The sequence below is a fragment of the Papio anubis genome, chromosome 13, assembly GCF_008728515.1.
Source record: "Papio anubis isolate 15944 chromosome 13, Panubis1.0, whole genome shotgun sequence".
NCBI classification, from domain to species: Eukaryota; Metazoa; Chordata; class Mammalia; order Primates; family Cercopithecidae; genus Papio; species Papio anubis.
The window spans coordinates 13581084-13607438 of NC_044988.1; the positions used below are offsets into that span (position 1 = coordinate 13581084).

At 44.6% G+C, this 26355-nt stretch overlaps 1 protein-coding gene across 2 annotated transcripts in view; it reads left to right on the plus strand.

The window, feature by feature from the left end:
• The first annotated feature begins 8724 nt into the window (after positions 1 to 8724).
• The window catches only part of C13H9orf64 (chromosome 13 C9orf64 homolog), a 31319-nt gene continuing 13688 nt past the window's right edge, over positions 8725 to 26355 (plus strand). Inside the window, exons 1-4 of one of the 2 annotated variants that reach the window (XM_031654089.1) lie at positions 8732 to 9319; positions 9841 to 10100; positions 18815 to 19010; positions 24870 to 25490. In XM_031654089.1, the coding sequence (XP_031509949.1) occupies positions 8983 to 9319; positions 9841 to 10100; positions 18815 to 19010; positions 24870 to 25102 (1026 nt within the window). In that variant the 5' untranslated portion in view covers positions 8732 to 8982 and the 3' untranslated portion in view covers positions 25103 to 25490. Of the gene's footprint in view, positions 9320 to 9840; positions 10101 to 18814; positions 19011 to 24869; positions 25491 to 26355 lie in introns of those variants that run through there. The other variant, XM_031654090.1, reaches the window with a different exon arrangement.

The window sequence follows — 26355 nt, forward strand, 5'->3', positions numbered from 1 at the left end:
TTACAGGCGTGAGCCACCGCGCCCAGACTTTTTTTTTTTCTTTTTTTTTTTTAAGTAGAGGCACGGTTTCACCACGTTGGCCAGACTGGTCTTTTTTTGTTGTTTTTTGTTTGTTTGTTTGTTTTCAGATGGAGTTTTGCTCTTGTTGCCCAGGCTGGAGTACAATGGTGCGATCTCGGCTCACCGCAACCTCCACCTCCCTGATTCAAGTAATTCTCCTGACTCAGCCTCCCACGTAGCTGGGATTACAGGCGGGCGCCACCGCGTCCAGCTAATTTTTGTATTTTTAGTAGAGACGGGGTTTCACCATGTTGGCCAGGCTGGTCTTGAACTCCTGACCTCTCAGGTGATCTGCCTGCCTCATCCTCCCAAAGTGCTGGACTTACAGGCGTGAGCCACCACACCCATCACAGGCTGACCTTGAACTCCTAAGCTCAGGTAATCTGCCTGCCTTGGCCTCCCAAAGTGCTAGGATTATAGGCATGAGCCACCATGCCCGGCCTATAGTTCATTTTTTAAATAGCACTAATTAGAAGAGAATTTTGGGCAGTTTCTGCTCTCAATACTCTAAAGCTGCCTGTTTTCTGTTTATGAGTCTGGTTACCCAGCCTTCTCTTCCATCGCGTGAGCTTTCTCATAACCTTTCAAAACATTCCTCTCACCACAAAAATAATAACTGTGAGGTAATGCATTTACTAATTAGCTAGATTTAAACATTCCTCAATGCAAATATACTTCAAAACATCATGTTGTACATAAGTACATATAATTTTGTCAATTAATTTTTTTTTTTTTTTTTTTTTGGAGACAAGAGTCTTGCTCTGTCACCCAGGCTGGAGTGCAGTGGCCCGATCTCAGCTCACTGCAACCTCCACCTCCCAGGTTCAAGCGATTTCTCCTGCCTCAGCCTCCCGAGTAGCTGGGACTACAGGCATGTGCCACTATGCCTGGCTAATGTTTTGTATTTTTAGTAGAGACAGGGTTTCACCATGTTAGCCAGGATAGTCTCACATCTCCTGACCTCGTGATCCGCCCACCTCGGCCTCCCAAAGTGCTGAGATTACAGGTGTGAGCCACCACACCTGGCCTTAAATTTTTTTTTTTTTTATTTTGTTTAGCCATTCAGTTGCTGTTACATGCAGCCCTCCAGTCATAGGTTTATCTTATACAGGCAGCACTGCTAATTTCAGGGAGGACAGCAACAAAATATGGATGACAGCTCTTACTCCACCTCAGCTACCACTGCTGCCAGCGAGTTTCACTAGATCATAGTTATGCCAAGTCTGGGGCTGATCAGTCATTTCCTAGAAAGTGCCTCAAGGTTGAACAGGCAGGACAATGAGTAACATACCTGGGCTTTTTTTTTTTTTTTTTGAGGTAGGATCTCTTTGTTGCCCAGGCTGGAGTACAGTGGTGGGATCTCTGCTCATTGCAACCTTCATCTCCCAGGCTCAGGCCATCCTCCTGCCCTCAGACTCCTGAGTAGCAGGGACTAGAGGCGCATGCCACCACGCCCAGCTAACTTTTTAAAATTTTTTGTAGAGATGGGGTTTCACCACATTGCCCAGGGCTGGTGTTGAACTGATGGACTCAAGGCGATTTGCCAGCCTTGGCCTCGCATAGTGCTGGGATTACAGGTGTGAGCCACCATGCCCAGCCCATACCTAGGGTTTCTGGCTTTTCCTTCACTTTCAGACTTGAAAAAAATGCCACACCTCACAGGGACATGACTTCCTGAGTAGCCACCAAAGGAGCTGGATGATGCAGCCTGGAATTATGGAGGAGATAACTCCCTGTGGGGCAAACTCTAACCAGGGGGAATTTGTTCTCCTTCCTTCCTCCCAAAAACTGCCCTGAGGCAGTTTCTCATATAGTTTGTCGAGAGACTTCCCCAGTGACAGCACTCCTACTGAGTGACTAGCTGTGTCTGAGCTCACCATGAAGCAGTGGCAGGACAATACAGTATCCCCCTCAGTGTCCACGCCGAAATATTGCACCTCATAGATTAAATATCAGCACTTAACCCCTGCCCCAGATTCTGTTTTCAAGGGAATCCAAGCTAAATAATCCTTTGTACCTGTTTATTTTTGTACTGTTTTTAAATAATACTTAGCTCTTCCTCCTAAGTGGGAAATATTAACTTCATGAATTAAAAGCAAAATATGGGCCAGGCACAGTGGCTCATGTCTGTAATACCAGCACTTTGGGAGGCCAAAGTGGGCGGATCATTAGGTCAGGAGTTCGAGACCAGCCTGACCAACATGGTGAAACCCCGTCTCTACTAAAAATACAAAAATTAGCTGGGCGTGGTGGCGCACATGTGTAATCCCAAGCTACTCAGGAGGCTGAGGCAGGAGAATTGCTTGAACTCAGGAGGTGGAGGTTACAGTGAGCCAAGATCACGCCACTGCACTCCAACCTGGGCGACAGAGTGAGACTCTGTCTCAAAAAAAAAGCAAAATATGGTTCAAAAAACTCTAACTGGTTTTGAACTGTAGTAATAATGTTAATGATATATAATGGGAAATAATAGATTTATTCCGTTATAATTTAATATCTTAAATCAGAAATTGAAGTATTTAATAGGCATGGTTTTCACAGAAAGATTCCATTCTATCCCTAAGTCATATCCTATAAATATGAAACGTTCCAAACTCAGTAAGGAGAGAGTAGGAAGAGCTTTCAATGACACTAAGAAAACTAGGATAATATAAATGCCCTGCAAGCCAAGGGAGAATTTCAAGGAAGTGCTCAATCTTAAATGTTAAATATGGATAAATCAAAAAGAAAAGGAACAGAAAAATTACACTGTAGTGAGCCATATCTCTTTCTGCTATGGCTTCTTGGGGATTCAGTCTGTCATTTTGTGCATACAAGGAGAAAAGAAAATAAGAGGTGTCTTATCTCCACAAAATCCATTTCACTTCTATGCATAACTCTTTCAGCAGATATAAGAAACTATGGGTCGGGCGCGGTGGCTCAAGCCTGTAATCCCAGCACTTTGGGAGGCCGAGACGGGCGGATCACGAGGTCAGGAGATCGAGACCATCCTGGCTAACACGGTGAAACCCCGTCTCTACTAAGAAATACAAAAAACTAGCCGGGCGAGGTGGCGGGCGCCTGTAGTCCCAGCTACTCGGGAGGCTGAGGCCGGAGAATGGCGTGAACCCGGGAGGCGGAGCTTGCAGTGAGCTGAGATCCGGCCACTGCACTCCAGCCTGGGCTACAGAGCGAGACTCCGTCTCAAAAAAAAAAAAAAAAAAGAAACTATGTCCTCCCCACTAGCGATGTCTATTGTCCATCCACTGCTCTAGGCAACTTTTGCAACTTCCTTCTTTGTTGCTCAGACTGGCATGCAGTGGCACGAACACAGCTCACCGCAGCCTCGACCTCTTGGGCTCAAGCGATCCTCTTGCCTCAGATGCGTAAGAAGCTGAGACTACAGGCACATGCCACCACACCTAGATAATTTTTTTTAAATTATTTCTTGCAGAGACGGGGTCTCACCATGTTGTCGAGGTTGTTCTCAAACTCCTGAGCTCAAGTGATCAGCCCACTTCGGCCTCCCAAAGTGCTGGGATTACAGGCAAGAGCCACCACACCTAGTCAACCCTCCATTTCTTTAATGCTATATAGCCTAACATAGAAAATAAAAGATATAGCAATAATCATTCCCAAGAGCTTGACATGTAATTTAGCTAATCAAAAATGGTGACTCTCTTGATGACTGGAATAATCTAACTTGGATACTGTTCAAGGGGGGGAAGTTATATGGACACATCATTGATCATGTCTTCCTCCTTTGTTAACCTTTAAAATGCAAGCTTAGAGGTTATTTAGAGGTCATCACTATCTCTTCAAAAGCCTATCCCTGCAGGGCATAGTAGCTCACGCCTGTAATCCCAGCACTTTGTGAGGCCGAGGCAGGCGGACTGCTTGAGCTCAGGAGTTCGAAACCAACCTGGGCAACACAGCAGACCCTATCTCTACAAAAAATTTAAAAATTAGCCAAGTGCAGTGGTACATGCCTGTAGTCCCAGCTACTCTGGAGGATCACTTGAGCTGGGGAGGTCAAGGCTGCAGTGAGCTATGACTGCAGTGAGCTAGACTGGAGCACCACTGCACTCCAGTCTGTGTGACAGAGTGAGACCCTGTTTCAAATAAATAAAGCCTATGCCTACAGGGTAGAGCTTCTGCCAAAGATTTTCAAAAGAAACATACTCAGCTGACATGTTGCTCTGGCCCTTTGCTGCTTTCACTTTCTTAAGCATATAGCCATTTCACAACCATAAAGACAGAAGCCACATGATAGGGATGGTGAGGCAGGAAAGTGAAGAGCCTAGATCTTTGCTGACATTCTCACCAGCCCTGTGGTACCTACCTCTGGACTTCTTATTGTGAGAAAAACAATCACTTTTTTGTTTAGTCATTATATTCTGGCTTTGTGTTGCTTCAAGTACAGTCCTACCTAGATACTTGATTGTTTACCTTACCCACCCGATCATAAGATGTCAGATATCATGTCTGTCTTTGCTCCCTGTATAAGATTGTATAAGATTACTTTCATGTGAAATAACAGAAAACCCAACTTAAAACTGCTTTAAACTAGAAGGAATTTTATTTATTTATTTATTTTATTTATTTATTTATTTTGAGACGGAGTCTCACTCTTGTTGCCCAGGCTGGAGTACAATGGCATGATCTTGGTTCACTGCAACCTCCACCTCCTGGTTCAAGCGATTCTCCTGCATCAGCCTCATGAGTAGCTGGGATTACAGGTGCACGCCACCACGCCTGGCTAACTTTTTAATGTATTTTTAGTAGAGACAGGGTTTCACCACGTAGGCCAGGCTGCTCTCGAACTCCTGACCTCAGGTGATCTGCCCGCCTCGGCCTCCCCAAGTGCTGGGATTACAGGTGTGAGCTACCGTGCCTGGCCTTAGAAGGAAGTTTATTAACTCACACAACTAAAGATTCCAAAGTAACAAGGGGGCTGGGCACAGTGGTTCACGCCTGTAATCCCAGCACTTTGGGAGGTCAAGGCGGGCAGATCACGAGGTCAAGAGATCAAGACCATCCTGGCCAACAGGGTGAAATCCCGTCTCTACTAAAAATACAAAAATTAGCAGCTGGGCATGGTGGCACGCGCCTGTAGTCCCAGCTACTCGGGAGGCTGAGGCAGGAGAATTGCTTGAATACAGGAGGTGGATGTTGCAGTGAGCCCAGATCCTACCACTGCACTCCAGCCTGGTGACAGAGCGAGACTCCATCTCAAAAAACAAAACAAAAAATCCAAAAGTAGGACAGATGGAAAAATTGATGTAATCCCATTACTGAAGTCCATTTATTTCTGTTTTTTTTTTTTTGGCCTTGCCCTTCCCCATGTGTTGACTTCAAACTCAGGTTGCCAGGAGGCTGAGGTGGGTGGATCACGAGGTCAGAAGATAGAGACCATCCTGGCTAACACAGTGAAACCCCCGTCTCTACTAAAAAAAATACAAAAAAATTAGCCAGGCGTGGTGGTGGGCGCCTGTAATCCCAGCTACTCGGGAGACTGAGGCAGGAGAATGGCGTGAACCCGGAAGGCAGGGGTTGCAGTGAGTGGAGATCGCGCCATTGCACCCCAGCCTAGGCAACAGAGCGAGACTCCATCTCAAAACAAAACAAAACAAAACAAAACAAAAACAAACTCAGGTTGCCATCAAAAGGACTGCAGCAATTCCAGGCCTTACATCCAAGTTCAATCAGGTCCAGAGGGAGCCTGAATCACTGCTGGAGGTTCTCCTGGAAGAGTGAGGAAAAGCTTTTCTGTAAGCATTCTGCAAATCTTACAACTCACTGAGGTGAACTGGGAAATATGCATAAACCTAATCCAGTTGCTGGCAAGAGGGTGATATTACCAGTCCAGACTACTACTGAGTCAGAGAATGCTAAACTAATCTACAAGGGACTGTGGTTGAGAGAGTGATTCCTAAACAGTATCACAGTATCTGTTAGGAAGGAAAAAGCAGGAAAACCATGTTAAGTAGGTGAATAACTCACTTTTTTTTTTTTTTTTTGAGACAGTGCGTTGCCCAGGCTGGAGTGTGGTGGTGTGATTTCAGCTCACTGCAACCTCCACCTCCCAGGCTCAAGGGATCGTCCCACCTCAGCCTCTGGGAGTAGCTGGGACTACAGGCTCCAGCCACCTGGCTAATTTTTTTCTTTTTTTTTTTGTAGAGATAGGGTTTGCCATGTTGCCCAGGCTGGTCTCGACTCCTGGGCTCAAGTGATCCTCGGCCTGCCAAAGTGCTGGGATTACAGGCCTGAGTCACTACGGCCAGCCCAACTCACTTTTTGTATTCTCGGAATCTTGTAGACACACTTAAAAAAACAAAAACAAAAATCCTTGACACACAGAGTTTTGATTTATCTCAACGTTGACCGAAGGAAGCATGTTTTATTCTTGTGTACTACTTTTAGAGTTTAAATATCTTGAACATAGGTAGGAATTTGACTTTTTGGGTGGGAGGGGGAACAGGCATCTCACTTTTTCTCACAGGCTGGAGTGCAGTGGCACGATCTCAGCTCACTGGAATCTCTCTGCCACCCGGGCTCAGATGATCCTCCCGCCTCAGTCTCCCTAGAAGCTGGGACCACTGGCGCATGCCACCACACCCATCTAATTTTTTGTGTTTTTGTTAGAGACAAGGTTTCCCCATGTTGCTCAGGCTGGCCTCGAACTCCTGCACTCAAGTGATCCGCCCGTCTTGGCCTCCCAAAGAGCTGGGATTACAGGCGTGAGTCACCACACCTGGCCAGCATTTGACTTTTTTCTATCAATAAACCTCAGTGAAAGAAAAGGGTCTAAGTTATTTACCCTTCTGGATTCTTTTGCAGATGGCTAGATTTCCTTGCTAAATCAATTTGTCTCCCAAGACTTAGGTGCTGTGGTAGAAAGGAAAAATCCCAAGCCAACAGACTTACATTTCCTTAACAATTGTATTAATGTACTAGTGACTTTTTCTGGAAAACGTATCATAGTGGAGTCCTTGAAGTTCTTTTTTCTTACCAAAATGAAGAAACTGGAAGGATGAAGATCTGCTTTTCTAGGGTAACAGCTGTGAAATTTAAAAGCTCCATCTGGGGCCAGGTGCAGTGGCTCACGCCTGTAATCCCAGCATTTTGGGATGCCAAGACGGGCGGATCACCTGAGATCAGGAGTTCGAGACCAGCCCGGCCAACACGGTGAAACCCTGTCCTACTAAAAATACAAAAATTAGCCGGGCGTGGTGGCGGGCGCCTGTAATCCCAGCTACTCGGGAGGCTGAGGCAGGAGAATTGCTTGAACCCAGGAGGCAGAGATTGCAGTGAGCTGAGATTGTGCCACTGCACTCTAGTCTGGGCGACAGAGCAAGACTCCGTCTCAAAAAAAAAAGCTCCATTTGGGAGGCCCAGGAGGGCGGATCATCTGAGGTCAGGAATTGGAGACCAGCCTGGCCAACATGGGGAAACCCCATGTCTACCAAAAATACAAAAATTAGTCAGGTGTGGTGGGGGGCGCCTGTTATCCCAGCTACTTGGGAGGCTGAGGCAGGAGAATCAATTGAACCTGGGAGGTGGAGGTTGCAGTGAGCTATCATGCCATTGCACTCCAGCCTGGGAAACAGGGCGAGACTCTGTCTCAAACAAACAAACAAATTTAAAAGCTCCAAATCCTCCAAAAATAACCAAGGAAGAGATTTTCCTGTCCGTAACTAGAGATGAGTACTGATGATTATTTTTAATAGGTGATTTTCAAAGGTGTGAACATTTTGTTACCCATGGAGATTTAAGTCTCCAAAAGGAAATAAAACTGCATACCTTTATACTAAAACTTCATCACCAGGCAAATTTGGATCATGACTAAACTGGCTTCTACACCTCTCTCCTAATATAACGTACTTGTATAAGTTTGCAGTTGTGAGACACTTATTTCCTATTTTTTAATGTCTTCTCAGTAGGGCCACTGATACAGTCACTATTTGACCAGAAACTGGCACTGGTGATTGGCTCATAAAGTGCCCTCGATTTAGGGGGCTCAGTTATCAAAGGTTTAAAACCTACCCCAAACTATTGCTGTGATGGAGGCTAATCAAGGAATCATTCAGCTTCACTTGCAAAAGCGGGATCACAATTGCCGCTTTTGTCACGACCCAGACTAGGTGAGATTTAGTACTTGAGTACACTGCCAGGCACATAAGGTTAATTTAACAATTTAATACATTTGTTTCCTCATCCATTTCTCCAAACCTTCCAACTAATCCTAACGTTCGTTCAGCCACATGCGCCAGGAATTCACTTAAAAAAAAAAAAACAAAACCGACTCCCTGGGGCTTGGGGAAGGAGGCACCGCCGCCCCATGTCGCAGTCTGGGGGTGGCTCAGTCCTCAGCAACCAGAACTACGGCCATAACGCTCCTCCAGGCCAAGGAGCCCGGATGCGGGGCGTTGCCAAGGGTGTCTTGCCCAGGCTGCGGGAAAGGAGAGGGGCGGGAGCCGGGTGGGGGCATCGCGATCCAGGCCACGGCGGCAATTCGCCCTCTTCGAGTCCCTCCTGTTAGACGCAAGGCGGGAAAAGGCACAACATGGCAACGCCATGCACCTCCCACGGTGGGCAACTCACTGCCGGTGAACGCCAGACCTTGGCAGTTTCCAGACCTTCGGAACCGGAAGCGGAGCCTGGGAGCGCGCCCGAGAGGGCGTGAACGGGACCGCTTTCCCGGAAGTGCTTGCGGCCTCCGCCCAGCGAGCTGCCCTGCGGTCCCTCGTTTCCTAATCCGGGCAGCGCCGCGGGAGAGAACTTTACCTTGGCTACACTAAGTTCTCAGTGCCACTCCCTAGCAGGGCGGGACCGTGTTTAGGCCCTGTGATCCCGCGGTTCGTAGTAGCGCAAGGCGCAGAGTGGACCTTGACCCGCCTAGGGCGGGAAAAGAGTTTGACCCGCCCGGTCCCAAAGAGCAGAATGGACGGGCTCCTAAATCCCAGGGAATCCTCTAAATTCATCGCAGAAAACAGTCGGGATGTGTTTATTGACAGCGGAGGCGTACGGAGGGTGGCAGAGCTGCTGCTGGCCAAGGCGGCGGGGCCAGAGCTGCGCGTGGAGGGGTGGAAAGCCCTTCATGAACTGAACCCCAGGGCGGCCGACGAGGCCGCGGTCAACTGGGTGTTCGTGACAGACACACTCAACTTCTCCTTTTGGTCGGAGCAGGACGAGCACAAGTGTGTGGTGAGGCACAGAGGGAGAACGTACAGTGGGTACTGGTCCCTGTGCGCCGCCGTCAACAGAGCCCTCGACGAAGGTTGGTGCCATACTCGCTGTCGGACCTAATAGCCTTTGAGGTTTCCATTTACTTGCGGAGCGTGTAGCGGGATTCCAAGGAGCGGGTTGGGAGATGGAATAATGGGAAGCGAACCTGAAGTTCGTTGCAAGTCCTGCTTAAAATAGAAGTATGAAAAGGGGCGTATTTTAGTGGGAAATGATGTTAATATTTATCATTGCAGCATAAAAGTTACAGTAGCATAAGTCAGTTTTATAAAGAATGCCATTTGAATAACACCTGAAGAACAAAAGGACCGATGTTATAAAGCAATTTACTCAAAATACATCTGATGTAATATTTCAGTAGTTAGAAATGGGTGAATAAGCACAGATGAACAAGTAGAAAATGAGAGTTTTGCTTTAGATTTTTTATTCATCCACTTTTGGTGCATTCCTATAACATTCATTTGGTTTCATATTAATTCCATGTTGTAAAAGCAAGGGTTTGATGAATATAAAAGTATGACATTGGTCCTCTGAATTTTATTTTTTTCACTAAAGGGATACCAATAACTAGTGCCTCGTACTACGCGACAGTGACCCTGGATCAGGTTCGGAATATACTTCGTTCTGACACAGACGTGTCCATGCCTTTAGTAGAAGAGAGGCATCGGATTCTCAATGAAACTGGGAAAATTCTGCTGGAGAAGTTTGGAGGCTCTTTTCTCAACTGCGTCCGAGAAAGTGAGAATAGTGCGCAGAAGTTAATGCACCTGGTGGTTGAAAGTTTTCCTTCTTACAGAGATGTGACTCTGTTTGAGGTGAGTTGCTTCTGTTGGGGATTTAAGAAGTCTTAATCATCTCAGAGTTAACTCTTTTACTTCCAGAACTCATTTTGAGAATAAAAACTTAAATTCCTTGTGGAAGAAACTAACAAAATTAAGTAGTGTTTCAAAGTCATTTCTTATGTTTTCTTTTTGTTTGTTTGTTTGTTTGAGACAGAGTTTTGCTCTTGTTGCCCAGGCTGGAGTGCAATGGTGTGATCTTGGTTCACTGCAACTTCTACCTCCCGGGTTCAAGCGATTCTCCTGCCTCAGCCTCCCCAGTAGCTGGGATTACACGGATGCGCCACCATGCCCGGCTAATTTTTTGTTTTTTTAGTAGCGATGGGGTTTCACTATGTTGGCCAGGCTGGTCTCAAACTCCCAACCTCAGGTGATCCGCCCGCCTTAGCCTCCCAAAGTATTGTGATTACAGGCATGAGCCACCATGTCTGGCGTCATTTCTTTCTTTTTTTTTTTTTTTTTTTTTGAGATGGAGTCTCACTTGTCACCCAAGCTAGAGTGCAGTGGCGCGATCTCGGCTCACTTCTAACTGCCTCCCGGGTTCAGGCGATTCACCTGCCTCAGTCTCCCAAGTAGCTGGGCATACAGGCGCCTGCCACCGCACCTGGCTAATTTTTTTTTTTTTTTTTTTTGAGACGGAGTCTCGCTCTATCGCCCAGGCTGCAGTGCAGTGACCAGATCGCAGCTCACTGCAAGCTCCGCCTCCCGGGTTTACGCCATTCTCCTGCCTCAGCCTCCCGAGTAGCTGGGACTACAGGCGCCCGCTACCTCGCCCGGCTAGTTTTTTGTATTTTTTAGTAGAGACGGGGTTTCACCTTGTAGGCCAGGATGGTCTCGATTTCCTGACCTCGTGATCTGCCCGTCTCGGCCTCCCAAAGTGCTGGGATTACAGGCTTGAGCCACCGCGCCCGGCCCTGGCTAATTTTTGTATTTTTAGTAGAGACGGGGTTTCACCATGTTGGCCAGGCTGGTCTTGAATTCCTGACCTCATGATCCACCAGTCTCGGCCTCCCAAAGTGCTGGGATTACAGGTGTGAGCCACCGTGCCCGGCCTTCCCTCCCCCACCCCAAGAATGAGTCTTGCTTTGACTCCTAGGCTGGAGTGCAGTGGCGTGATCTCAGCTCACTGCAGCCTCCGCCTCCCAGTTCAAGCTATTCTCCTGCCTCCACCTCCTGAATAGCTGGGACTACAGGCGCATGCCACCACACCTGGCTAATTTTTTTTGTCTTTTTAGTAGAGACAGGGTTTCATCTCCTTTCTTATATTTTCTAATCAGTATTTCATTCTTTACTTTTGTCTTTTTTTTTCCTTTTAAAATGTTTCAAACCTAAAAAACATGGAACCCTCCATGTAATGTTCTCCTTATGGAAAATTAGGTATTTTTAGTACTTCAAGAAGGTTACTTTATTGGACAAAGATCAGAATGTATACTAACCTCTCCCTAATAAAAAGTATTTCTGGCTGGGCTCAGTGGCTCACACCTGTAATCCCAGCACTTTTGGGAGGCCGAGGTGGGTGGATCACCTGAGGTCAGGAGCTCAAGATCAGCCTGCCAACATGGAGAAACCCCATCTCTACTAAAAATACAAAAGTTAGCTGGGTGTGGTTGCATGCACCTGTAGTCCCAGCTACTTAGGAGGCTGAGGCAGGAGAATCGCTTGAACCCAGGAGGTGGAGGCTGCAGTGAGCCCAGATTGCACCACTGCACTCCAGCCTGGGCGAGATAGAATTAGACTCTATCTCAAAAAACAGAAGTATTCTTGCAAAGTTCAGTGTACTGTATATATATTTTATGTTTTCTTTTTCATACACAGTGTACTTGAACAAATGATGATCATTTTGTTGGACCCTCACAGGCTGCACCTGGATTTTGTTTTTGTAAAATTCTTTTGGAGTCTTTTGAACCTGGGAGGTGGAGGTTGCAGTGAGCCGAGATTATGCCACCACACTCCAGCTTGGGCGACAGAGCTGGACTCCATTTCAGAAAAATAAAATAAAAAATAAAATAAATTCGCCAGGCGTAGTGGCTCACACCTGTAATCCCAGCACTCTGGGGGACCGAGGCGGGTGGATCACAAGGCCAGGAGTTCAAGACCAGCCTGGCCAACATGGTGAAACCCCGTCTCTACTAAAAATACAGAAATTAGCCGGGTGTAGTGGTGGGTGCCTGTAATCCCAGCTACTCAGGGGGCTGAGGCGGAGAATCGCTTGAACCCAGGAGCCGGAGGTTGTAATGAGCTGAGATTATACCACTCACTGCACTCCAGCCTGGAGGACAGGAGCAAGACTCCCATCTCAAGGAAAAAAAAAAAAAAAAAGAATACAGTTGTATTAGTCTGTTCTCATACTGCTATAAAGAACTGCATTTCATTTATAGCACAGTGCTTTGGTTTTGCTTTGCTGAAAAGTTCAATTTTTAAAAAATGTACCAGAAAGTGACAGTATCTTGGCTCACTACAACCTCCACCTCCTGGGCTCAAACGATTCTCCTGCCTCAGTCTCCCAAGTAGCTGGGATTACAGGCACCCGCTACCATGCCCGGCTAATTTTGTATTTTTGGTAGAAACAGGGTTTCACCGTGTTGGCCAGGCTGGTCTTGAACTCCTGACCTCAAGTTATCCGCCTGCCTCAGCTTCCCAAAGTGCTGGAATTACAGGCTTGAGCCACCATGCCCAGCCAATCTGATACTGTTTTTTTTTTTTTTTGAGCTGGAGTCTTACTCTGTCACCCAGGCTGGAGTGCAGTGGCACCATCTCTGCTCACTGCAACCTCCACCTCCTGGGTTCAAGCAGTTCTCTGCCTCAGCCTCCAGAGTAGCTGGGATTCCAGGCACCCACTACCATGCACGGCTAATTTTTGTATTTTTAGTAGAGACGGGGTTTCACCACGTTGACCAAGCTGATATTGAACTCCTGACCCTGTGATCCACCTGCCTTGGCCTCCCCAAGTGCTAGGATTACAGGCGTGAGCCACAGCGCCCAACCCAATCTGATACATTTTTAAATGAAAATTGGTACAGAAACCATTTTTCATGAGTACTTGTTTCTAAAATACAGTTTTACAGAAAAATCCCCAAAATGGGCTAGCCATGGTGGCTCAAGCCCATAATCCTAACACATTGGGTGACTGAGGTAAGTGGATTGCTTGAGCCCAGGAGTTCGAGACCAGCCTGGGCAACACGTGAGACTCCATTTCTACAAAAAATTTAAAAACTAGCCAGGCGTGGTGGCGTGCTTGTGGTTCTAGCTACTCAGGAGGCCGAGGCAGGAGGATTGCTTGAGCCCAGGAGGTGGAGGCTGCAGTGAGCTATGATAGTTCCACTTTCCTCCAGCCTGGAAGAGCAAGACCTTGTCCCCAAAAAATAAATAAATAAAAATAAACAATTTGCACAAACTAGTCATGTGTTTTTAATGTATACCTATTTACTGAGATTATCATTCATTTTTAGACATGAACAGATGAATAAAGTTAACAATTTTTAACTCAGACAGATTTAGATCAGTGATTTCCCAACCTGGCTGTGCCCCAGAATCACTTAGGAGCCTTAAAATTCAGATATATTTCCAAAACACCACCCTCAAAGATCCTGATGAATAGGTGAAAGAAGAGCTATTTTTTAAGCTCTTCAAGTTACTCTGATTTAGAATAATGCAGTACTTTGTAAAAGTTCTAATGAACAAATTGTTACTATGACATACTGATAAATATAAAAAACAGCTTTTTGATGTTTCAATAGATAACATTTTATTTTTTATTTTTAGTGGTATTGTTGTTGTTGTTGTTTTTTGAGACAGAGTCTTGCTCTTTCGCCCAGGCTGGAGTGCAATGGCATCATCTCTGCTCACAGCAACCTCCGCCTCCCGGGTTCTAGCGATTCTCCTGCCTCAGCCTCCTGAGTTAGCTGGGATTAGAGGCACACACCACCACGCCAGGCTAATTTTTGTATATTAGTAGAGATGGGGTTTCATCATGTTGGCCAGGATGGTCTCGAACTCCTGACCTCAGGTGATCCACCCACCGCGCCAGCCTTTTTTTTGTTTTGTTTTTTGTGTTTTTTTTGAGATGGAGTCTTGCTGGTGTGCAATGGCGCAATCTCAGTTCATTGCAACCTCCGCTTCCCGGGTTGAAGCGATTCTTCCGCCTCAGCTCCCGAGTAGCTGGGATTACAGGCACCTGCCATCATGCCCGGTCAATTTTTATATTTTTGTAGAGGCAGGGTTTCACCATGTTGGCCAGGCTGGTCTTGAACTCCTGACCTCAGGTGATCTGCCCACCTCAGCCTCCCAAAGTGCTGGGATTACAGGCGTGAGCCACCGCACTTGGCCTATGTTGTTCTTAAGTATTGGTAATCCTTGAACTTTCTATTTATTCATGATAAAATTATGGAAGAATTTTTTCAAAAAACTTAACTGTCCTGGTGTGATGGCTCTTGTCTGTAATCCTAGACCCTTGGGAGGCCAAGGTGGGTAGATCACTTGAGCCCAGTAGTTCAAGACCAGCCTGGGCAACATGGGGAAACCTCATCTCTGCAAAATAACAACAAAATTAACTGGCGTTGGTGGTGAACACCTATAGTCCCAGCTATTCAGGAGGCTGAGGTGGGAGGATTGCTTGAGCCCGGGGAGGTCAAGGCTGCAGTGAGCTGTGATCGAGCCACTGAATCGAGCCACAACTTGGGCAGCAGTGAGGCCCTGTCTCAAAAAAAAAAAAAAAAAAAAAAAAAGAGAAAAGAAAAAAATTAACTCATGGTCATAGAGCTTTTTATTGACAATTATTTTATAAAGGTACTATTTAAAAAATACTTAAAATCACAAAACAATATCATGAAATATGTAAGCAATTGTTATTTGGAGATTTACTGGTATTTTTAGTGATACCAGTTAATATTTTAGAGATCCAGAATTTGATTACAAAATCATTTGATTTCTAAAACCATAATGAACTTACCAAGAAAATGTTTTATAGATGGCCGGGCGTGGTGGCTCATGCCTGTAATCCCTGCACTTTGGGAGGCCGAGGTGGGTGGATCACAAGGTCAAGAGTTCGAGACTAGCCTGGCACACATGGTGAAACCCCGTCTCTACTAAAAATACAAAAATTAGCCAGGTGTGGCGGCTCATGCCTGTAATCCCAGCTACTCAGGAGGCTAAGGCAGGAGAATGGCTTGAACCCGGGAGGTGGAGGTTGCAGTGAGCCGAGATTGTACCATTGCGCTCCAGCCTGGGCAACAGAGCAAGACTCCGTCTCCAAAAAAGAAAAAAAAAAGGAAAATGTTTTACAGATTACTTGAATTTATTTTTGATTCCTCCCTTAAATCTTTTTGTCCTTTTTTTATCTTAATATATTATTATATCTATTATAATCTATTCTTTATATATACTAGTCTGCTACCATGGAAGCAGCAGTGACATGATAATTTATATGTTTTCTTAGATGCTAGCACTGATTTTGTTATTTTTATTTTTTGTTTTTTTCCCTGTGGGTTGTTACGTAAGTTTGATTCCTAGTTTTTTCCATTTTGCTCTATGAATCTTGTTAAAAATAGCAGATAATGGCTTCTATTATTATAAACTTTATGGTGTAGTAATTGTGTTTGACAGACATTTTTATAAATTAAGTCTTAAGTCTTGCAGTTTTTTATGTTTTTTTTTCCTTGAGATGGAGTTTCACTCTTGTTGCCCAGGCTGGAATGCAATGGCGTGATCTCGGCTCACCACAGCCTCTGCCTCCCGGATTCAAGTGATTTTCCTACCTCAGCCTCCCGAGTGACTGGGATTACAGGCATGTGCCACCATGCCCGGCTAATTTTGTATTTTTTTTTTTTTTAAGTAGGGACGGGGTTTCTCCATGTTGGTCAGCTGGTCTTGTACTCCCAACATCAGGTGATCCGCCCGCCTTGGCCTCCCAAAGTGCTGGGATTACAGGCATGAGCCACTGTGCCCAGCTATGTCTTGTGCTGTTTTATAAACTAGACTTGAACTAGAAACCTGGTTGCCATATATAAATCTAGTTTATATAGAGGAACAATTGCCAAGTTGTCATATTTAGATAGGTTTAGGAATATAGGGTGATAGTGTCATGTAGGAATGTTTTAAATTGTGATTTGTTCCTTCAGCCCCTCAATTTAATTTAGAGACATTATGCCATGTCAGAAAATGAACATGTGTGTTTGCTCTGGAAAACAAATTCTGACTTTGTTAAATGTAGCTTTAGAAGTTTTAATTTATTTAGTATAATAAAAATAGGTCTGGATCTGTTACAATAGGCATATCTTAAGGTTAAGCAATATTAGGTTATTTCTTGTTATGATAGCATATCATTGGCGTTTTGTTAGTAAATAAAAGAATCTGTAGTATCATCTTAAGGAATTTTTGTATAGAGCCTTTCCTTAAACTTTTAATCTCGTATTTATTTGTTTATGTCATTTACAAGTTAAAATATTCTCCTCCAAGGTGGTCAGGATATATTTTGGGAGCTAGTAATATTGATAAACAAGCATTTATAAAACATGATTTAAGGTTATTACTATTGGTATTAGGACTCGTAGTCGATTGTAATTATCTATGTTTTTCCATAGTTTAGGCTGATTTGCATTTGTAGATTTACAGAGTTTTTTTGGGTTGGTTTTTTTTTTGAGATAGTGTCTCAGTCAGTTGCCCAGGCTGGAGTTCAGTGATGTGATCACAGCTCACTGCAGCCTCTACCTCCCAGTCTCAAGTAATCCCCCTGCCTCAGCCTGGTGAGTAGCTGAGACTACAGGCACGTGCCACCACACCTGGCTAATTAAAAAAATATATATTTTTTTGTAGGCTGGGCATAGTGGCTCACACCTGTAATCCCAGCACTTTGGGAGGCCAAGGCAGGCAGATTGCCTGAGGTCAGGAGTTTGAGACCAGCCTGGCCAACGTGGTGAAACCCCGTCTCTACTAAAATACGAAAATTAGCCAGATGTGGTGGTTGTAGAGACAGGGTTTCGCCATGTTTTGTAGAGATGGAGTTTCATCGTTGCCCAGGCTGGTCTTGAACTTCTGGCTTCAAACACTCCTCCTGCTTCGGCTTCCCAAATTGATGGGATTACAAGTGTAAGCCACCACACTTAACTAGAATTTTTGAGTTAAATTATAACCCACTGATGCTTGGTTAAATTTGTCTTTTCTATGTATAAATATAATTGGCTATTTTATTTTCATATTTGGACTTACATATCAACTTTGACCATTTCCAAAGTTGGTAAATATTATCATTTTCTAGCTGTTGATCAATTAATGTCTTTATAAAATAAGTTAATCATATTATCTGAAAGGAAACAGTTAAAAATGAATGTTGTAGTTCTCTTCAGACCTGAACTTATGGATGATTGTTCTTTTTTTTTTTTTTTGAGACAGTCTCGCTCTGTCACCCAGGCTGGAGTGCAGTGGCCGGATCTCTGCTCACTGCAAGCTCCGCCTCCCGGGTTTACGCCATTCTCCTGGCTCAGCCTCCCGAGTAGCTGGGAGTACAGGCGCTCGCCACCTTGCCTGGCTAGTTTTTTGTACTTTTTAGTAGAGACGGGGTTTCACCGTGTTAGCCAGGATGGTCTCGATCTCCTGACCTCGTGATCCGCCCGTCTCGGCCTCCCAAAGTGCTAGGATTACAGGCTTGAGCCACCGCGCCCGGCCTGATGATTGTTCTTTATATGTTGCTTTTTTTTTTTTTTTTTTTTTGAGACAGAGCCTTGCTCTGTCGCCCAGGCTGGAGTGCAGTGGTACGATCTTGACTCACTGCAACCTTCACCACCCGAGTTCAAGCAATTCTTCTGCCTCAGCCCCCTGAGTAGCTGGGACTACAGGTGCTTGCCACCACACCCAGCTAATTTCTGTATTTTTAGTAGAGACGGGGTTTTACCATATTGGCCAGGCTGGTCTCGAACTCCTGACCTCATGATCCTCCCGCCTCGCCTCCCAAAGTGCTGGGATTACAGGCATGAGCCACCACTCCTGGCCTATACTTTGCTGTCTATTATACAATTAATGTCAATTATATTGCAATCAGAAAAACAGACGTGTTTTAATTTAAGAAACTCTCAAAAGGAATGCTATCTACACATTTAAAATAATAAGCCCTTGGATTATATTGCAGGAATGTGTATATGAAGTTTTGCCATTGAAAAATAATACTAAGTAGTATCAAGATTTTATGTGCCTTGAAAAATGGGAAGTGAGTTTGGAGTGATAGAAAATTTAATGTTTATTAAATCCTTTTGTTTCCTGTAAAAGATCTATGAATTCTTGTTTTTTTTTGAGACTGGGTCTCCCTGTGTCACCCAGACTGGAGTGCAGTGGTGTGATCACGGTTCACTGCAGCGTTGACCTCCCAGGCTCAGGCGATTCTCTCACCTTACCTCCTGAGTATCTGGGACCATAGATATGTGCCACCATGCCCAGCTAATTTTTTGTTTTTTGTAGAGATGGAGTTATGCCATGTTTCACAGACTGGTTGAACTCCTGGGCTCAAGCAATCTGCCCACTTCAGCCTCCCAAAGTGCTGGGATTACGGGCGGGAGCCATGTGCCCAGCCAATCTATAAATTCTTAACAACAAAGTAAGATTATTCTGCCTTTTAAAAAATGTTTCAACCTTCACCTTTAAAAAATAGCATATAGAAAGCTTTCAGATACCCAGATAACGTTCATATTCTCTTCATTCATCAGGGGAAAAGAGTTTCTTTTTACAAACGAGCCCAAATCCTTGTAGCAGATACGTGGAGTGTATTGGAAGGAAAAGGAGATGGCTGCTTTAAGGACATCTCCAGTATCACCATGTTTGCTGATTATAGATTACCTCAGGTTCTTGCTCATCTTGGAGCCCTGAAATACTCTGATGAACTACTGAAGAAGCTTCTCAAAGGTTTGCAACTTTAAGTCATTCTTTGTTATACTATGAATTGTTGGATCTTGGTTTAGTTTTTTTTTTTTTTTTTTTTTTTTTTTTTTTGAGACGGAGTCTCGCTCCATCGCCCAGGCTGGAATGCAGTGGCGCAATCTCGGCTCACTGCAAGCTCCGCCTCCTGGGTTCAGGCATTCTCCTGCCTCAGCCTCCCAAGTAGCTGGGACTACAGGCACCCGCCACCACACCTGGCTAATTTTTTTGTATTTTTGGTAGAGACGGGGTTTCACCGTGTTAGCCAGGATGGTCTCGATCTCCTGACCTCGTGATCTGCCCGCCTTGGCCTCCCAAAGTGCTGGGATTACAGGCGTGAGCCACCACGCCAGGCGGTTTAGTTTTTTTTGCAAAAGGTCTCCTTTGCTTTAAAAAAAAAAGAGTACTATTTATTGTTCATAGTATATGTAAAGGAAAATGCAAAGATAAAATGTAGACAAAATGATTTTTCTTTTTGTTTGCACTGTGAAATGTGGATATTGTAGAAAATTGTGCTCTTTGAACATTATAATTTCATAGCCTAATGACACCTAAATTTATGTTACATTAAAGTATGTAACACTGACAGTTCATCAGGTATAGTATTTGAAAAGTGTTAATTAAGCTGAAGAGCACACTACATGGGGATATGAAAGGTAGGCTGAAAGATAGGTAATATGAACTGACTTTTGAGTGAAGAGACTCCAAAGTCTGCACTGGGATATCTTGCACAAGTCACTCACTTCTCTTGGCTTATTCACCATTATTGGATATGATTATTGATATCAAGACTAGGAGCCTTATGATAAATAAGCATAGGTAAATTGGGTTGAAAAGTTTGTGTGAAAATTAGCTTATAACATTTCCTTGTATGAGGAAAATAATTATATGATTTTCATGTTAATTTCTCTTTTAGGTGCAAAATTTTCTGCTACTTTTTTCTTTTTTATTTTATTTTATTTTAAAAATATGTGCTCAAATTCCTGGGCTTAAGCGATCTTCTCGCTTCAGCCTTCCAACATGCTGGGATTACAGGCATGAGCCACTGCACCTGGCCTCTTTATGTATTTTTTCTTTTTTTTTTTTTTTAAGACAGAGTCTTGCTCTGTTGCCCAGGCTGGAGTGCAGTGGCATGATCTCAGCTCACTGCAAGCTCCGCCTCCCAGGTTCACGCCATTCTCCTGCCTCAGCCTCCCGAGTAGCTGGGACTACAGGCACCTGCCACCATGCCCGGCTAATTTTTTGTATTTTTAGTAGAAATGTGGTTTCACTGTGTTAGCCAAGATGGTCTCGATCTCCTGACCTCGTGACCCGCCTGCCTCGGCCTCCCAAAGTGCTGGGATTACAGGTGTGAGCCACCGCCCCGGCCTTATGTGTTTTTTAAAAGAAGTAGATTCTATGATTGAATAACTTCCTCTTGTGAAATAGATTTGAATCCCCCAGATCAGAATAACACAGAATATAAAGGTATCATTATTCCTGTGGTTGGCTCTACTGGGTTTTTAGGCTGCCATGGGCAATCTGTTTGTCTTCCATTTCCTCGTTTGAAAAAGAACATGCTATTTTTTGTCATAGTGCTCATGTCAAGGGTCACTAATTGTTGGATACCTTTATTTTTATTATTATTTTTTTTGAGACGGAGTCTCACTCTGTCACCCAGGCTGGAGTGCAGTGGCCGGATCTCAGCTCACTGCAAGCTCCGCCTCTGGGTTTACGCCATTCTCCTGCCTCAGCCTCCCGAGTAGCTGGGACTACAGGCGCCCGCCACCTCACCCAGCTAGTTTTTTGTATTTTTTAGTAGAGACAGGGTTTCACCATCTTAGCCAGGGTGGTCTCGATCTCCTGACCTCGTGATCCGCCCATCTCGGCCTCCCAAAGTGCTGGGATTACAGGCTTGAGCCACCACGCCCGGCCTGTTAGATACCTTTAAAAGGGACAACGTTTAGCAATCAGGGCTTATCTTTCATAAGCCATATTAAGTTGCTTTTTTTTTCTTTTGTACACACTGTTCATTCCTATCTCTAAGCATTGTCTTATTTGGTTTCTGTCATCCAAATTTTCTTTTTCTTTTTTCTTTTTTTTGAGACGCTCTGTTGCCTAGGCTGGAGTGCAGTGGCATGATCTCGACTCACCAGAACCTCTGCCTCCCGGGTTCAAGCCATTCTCCTGCCTCAGCCTCCTAAGTAGCTGGGATTACAGGTGCGTGCCACCATGCCTGGCTAATTTTTGTATTTTGAATAGAGTTGGGGTTTCACCATGTTGTTCATGCTGGTCTTGAACTCCTGACCTCAGCCTCCCAAAGTGCTGGGATTGCAGGCGTGAGCCACCGCACCCAGCTTTTTTTCAATTCAAATCCTATACAGAGGCTTCACTCAAATGCTGTCCTTGCTCATAGTGATTTGTCCATCTCCTTCTCAGTTTTTATAGCACTTAATTGTCTCTGCTACTATGAGAAAAACCGTAGTGAGAAGGGATCATCCAGCATAGTTGTATAGAGATGTCAGAATTTTCTTCTCCCATCCATTTCAACTCCAGAGGCTCTTTTCCAATATCCATTGGCAGTCATTACTGCCTCCATTTATGCCTTGCTTCTGAAAGGGTACTCTCCTATCCTTAGCCAGTTTGATATAGGGTGGACAAATTCTTTTGCCACTTAGTGCATTTAAGTAAAATTTGGATTTTGTTTTCCAAAAAGTATTTTACTGCAAAACGAGACCAAAAATAAACAAACTGTAAATGTAATGTAACAGACATAAGTATAGTGTACTCATTTTTAAAAACTACCTTAAGTGGAATCTAGGACCAGCTTAGTTTGACCAGGTGAGGTAGGACCTTCCTTAACTGGCTTCCAATGGTACTTCTAAACTTGAGGATTTGCTACACTGGTATTCCTTCCCTTCTCTCCTCATCTGGGTATCTCAGGGACAGCCCTTGGAAGTGCCACCTAGATTTCTGTCCACTGTCTTTAACCCATCTCTTCACCGAAGACATAGTACTTGGCCAATTATAAAAAACTAACAATGCAATTTGACTAAATTTAGCTTTTCACTGTGATTCCAGGGCCAGCTTTTAGACCAAATACCTGGGCCATATTACCTTCCCTGACTCTAATCTCTGTCAGTCCACTCAAATGTCTTTTTCTGTCTGAAGTCCATGTTCTACCCCATACTGTAAGTTGCTGTATTAGTTATTACATTAGTTTCCTAGGGCTGACATAAAAAATTACCACAAACTAGATGGCTTCAAGCAACAGAAATGTATTGTGTCACAGTTCTGGAGGATGGAAGTCTGAAATCAAGATGAAGATGTTGGCAGGACCATCCTTCCTCTAAAGGCTCTTGGGAATAATCCTTCCTTGCCTCTTCCCAGCACTTTGTGGCTCCAGCAGTCCTTGGCATTCGTTGGTTTGTAGCTGCATCACACCAATCATGGCCTTCTTATCCTTGTGTCTCCTGTCTCTTCGTATCCTCTTTTTTTTTTCTTTCTTTTTTTGAGACGGAGTTTTGCTTTTGTAGCCCAGTGCAATGGTGCCATCTCGGCTCACTGCAACCTTCTTCTCCTGAGTTCAAGTGATTCTCCTACCTCAGCCTCCTGAGTAGTTGGGATTACAGATACCCACCACCACGCCTGGCTAATTTTTGTATTTTTAGTAGAGACGGGGTTTCACCGTGTTGGCCAGGCTGCTCTCGAATTCCTGACCTCAGGTGATCCACCCACCTCAGCCTCCCAAAGTGCTTAGATTACAGACATGAACCACTGCGCCCACCTGTATCCTCTTCTTTTCTTGCTTGCTTGCTTTTTTGTTTAGAAACAGGGTCTTACTCTGTTACCAAGGTTAGAGTGCAGTGGCATGATCATAACTCACTGCGGCTTCAAACTCCTGGGCTCAAGCGATCTTCCCTTCTCAGCCTCAGCCTCCTGATTAGCTGGGGCTACTAGGGGTGCATACCACCATGCTTGGCTACTTTTTCCATTTTTTGTAGAGACAGGATCTCACCTTTCCTTCATTGGATTTAAGGTTGATCCTAATCCAGTATGACCTCATCTTCACCTGATTACATCTGCAAAGTCCCTATTTCCAAACAAAGTCAAATTCACCGGTACCAGGAGTTATGACTTGAATGTATCTTTTTGTGAGCCACAGTTCAACCCACTACTATTATCTATTGCTGTGTAACAAATTACGCTAAAATTTAGTGGTTAAAACAACAGACATTTATGACCCTGGGTCAGGAACCTGAGTGCCGCTTAACTGAGTACTTCTGCCTCAAGGTTACAGTCCAGCCGCCGAGTGGAGCAGTGGTCTTATCTAATAGCTCTACTTGGGTAGGAGCATCTGCCTCCTTGACCACTCTGTTGGTTGATTTGGCAGTTTTAGCAAGTTGATAGTCAAATTTGGAGGAAGCGATTAACAGCAAAACTGAAGAGGGAAGGTATGGGCTTCTATACTAGTACCTGGTTCAAAGTAAGGAAATGGAGGAACCTGGTTAATCGCTGTTTTCCCATCTGTTCCACTGACCAGTGCCTAAGCCCATGGGAGAGTTGGATGGAGGGGGGCATAAGTAACACTACTTAAGATCACAAGATCTCCTGGGTACTGTGAGGCTTTGTGCAGGGGTGCAGTTTGGTGGCCAGAGGCCAAATACAGCTTGCAGTTGTGTTATGTTTGGCCTGAAAAATGATGTTAGCAATTTTTTTTTTTTTTTTTTTTTTTGAGACGGAGTCTCGCTCTGTCGCCCGGGCTGGAGTGCAGTGGCCGGATCTCAGCTCACTGCAAGCTCCGCCTCCCGGGTTTACGCCATTCTCCTGCCTCAGCCTCCCAAGTAACTGGGACTACAGGCGCCCGCCATCTCGCCCGGCTAGTTTTTTGTATTTTTTAGTAGAGACGGGGTTTCACCGTGTTCGCCAGGATGGGATGTTAGCAATTTTTAATTAGTTTCCAACTCTTGAAAATTAGGAGATTTCCCATAAAAATCAAACTTCCTGACTTCTCTCATAAGAAAAATATGGAAACATACAGTACCTTTGTATAGTACTACGTTCACTACCTAGCTCACTACAGTTAGCATCTGACTGCTGCATATAGACATGGGTCCATGACTCCTACTCTACTCTCAGTGGCAAGGCACAGCCAGCACCTGCCTTGCAAAATCAGATATTCCCCAAATAAATATTTATTTATTTTGGAGATAGGGTTGGCTCTGTTGCCTAGACTGGAGTGCAATGGCCTGATCTTGGCTCACTGCAACCTCTGTCTTCTGGACTCAAGTGACCCTCCCACCTCAACCTCCCGAGTAGCTGGGACTACAGGCACATACCACCATGCCTGGCTAATTTTTGTATTTTTTGTAGAGACAGGGTTTTGTCATGTTGCCCAGGCTGGTCGAACTCCTGAGCTCAAGTAATCCTCCCACCTCAGCCTCCCAAATTGCTAGCGTTACAGGTGTGAGGCACTGCACCCAGCCTGCAATAATATTTTTTTTCTGGTATCAAACCTAATTTTAAATACCATCTTTTTAATAACTAGCAGTCATATTTTTAAATTTATGGTCACCACTTATTCATTTATCAAATATTTATTGGGGAGCTAGTATGTGCAAGGTGCTATGCTAGGTCCTGGGAATATTGAGACAAGCCAGATGTGGCCCCTATCTTTCTGGAATTTAACTTGTAATTTAAAATCAGTGCCTACGTTTTGAAATGATTTAAATTACCAAAAATAAAGTCTGAGGTTTACAGTTTTAAAGTGAGTACCATTTAAATACTATGTTTTGTTCTACAGTAAAGTTCTGAGTAGATTTTGTATCATTGACTATTACTTTTTCTTACTGTTTTTCCCCCTTGCAGGAGAAATGCTCTCATATGGAGACAGGCAAGAGGTGGAAATCAGAGGGTGCTCGCTTTGGTGTGTTGAGCTGATCCGGGATTGTCTTCTGGAGCTTATTGAACAAAAGGGTGAAAAACCTAGTGGAGAGATCAATTCCATTCTTCTGGATTATTACTTATGGGACTATGCCCGTGACCATAGGGAAGATATGAAAGGAATTCCGTTTCATCGCACACGTTGCATATATTATTGACCTCAAGTGTAGACTGATCCAAAGAAAACCCCCTGCATTTTATAGCGTATCATCTGTACAGTTTTGCTTTGATATTTAGAGAACATGATCGAGGTTATAAGAATGAGGAAATTGATTACCTATTGTCACTTTAAAAAATACTTCCAGCCGGGCGCGGTGGCTCAAGCCTGTAATCCCAGCACTTTGGGAGGCCGAGGCAGGCGGATCACGAGGTCAGGAGATCGAGACCATCCTGGCGAACATGGTGAAACCCCGTCTCTACTAAAAAAAAAAAAAATACAAAAAACTAGCCGGGCGAGGTGGCGGGTGCCTGTAGTCCCAGCTACTCGGGAGGCTGAGGCAGGAGAATGGCGTGAACCCGGGAGGCAGAGCTTGCAGTGAGCTGAGATCTGGCCACTGCACTCCAGCTCGGGAGAGAGAGCGAGATTCCATCTCAAAAAAAAAAAAAGAAAAAAAAAAATACTTCCTAGGCCGGGCACAGTGGCTTATGCCTATAATCCCAGCTCTGTGGGAGGCTGAGGCGGGTGGATCACCTGAGGTCAGGAGTTGGAGACCGCCTGGCCAACATGGTGAAACCCCATCTCTACTAAAAATACAAAATTAGCTGGGCGTGGTGGCACATAACCTGTAATCCCAGTTACTTGGGAGGCTGAGGCAAGAGAATTGCTTGAACTCAGGTGGTGGAGATTGCAGTGAGGCGAGATTGTGCCATTGCACTCCAGCCTGAGCAACAAGAGCAAAACTTCCTCTCAAAAAAAAAAAAAAAAAAAAAAAAAAAAAATCTTCCTAGGCCAGATGTAGTGGCTCACATGTATAATCTTAGCACTTTGGGAGGCCAAGGCGGGAGGATTACTTGAGGCGAGGAGTTCAAGACCAGCCTAGGCAACATAGGGAGACCCTCATCTCTACAAAAATTTAAAAATTAGCCTAGCGTGGTGGCATGCTGTGTAATCCCAAATACGTCGTAGGCTGAGGCTGAAGAGGGTGGATTGCTTGAGCCTAGGAGTTTGAGGCTGCAGTGAGCCACGGTCATGCCACTGCATTCTACCCTGGGCAACAGATGGAGACCTTGTCTCAAAAAAAAAATTCCTGACATATCACTGTATATTCCCAACTTTATCATTTGTCTGCCTGTTTAGTTTTGACTTACTTTTTTTTTTTTTCTGTGGACATGCATTTGACAGAAATAGTGAAGGAACTTTAATATTTTATTTAAATTTCTTAAAACTAATCATGCCTTATGTGACTAATCT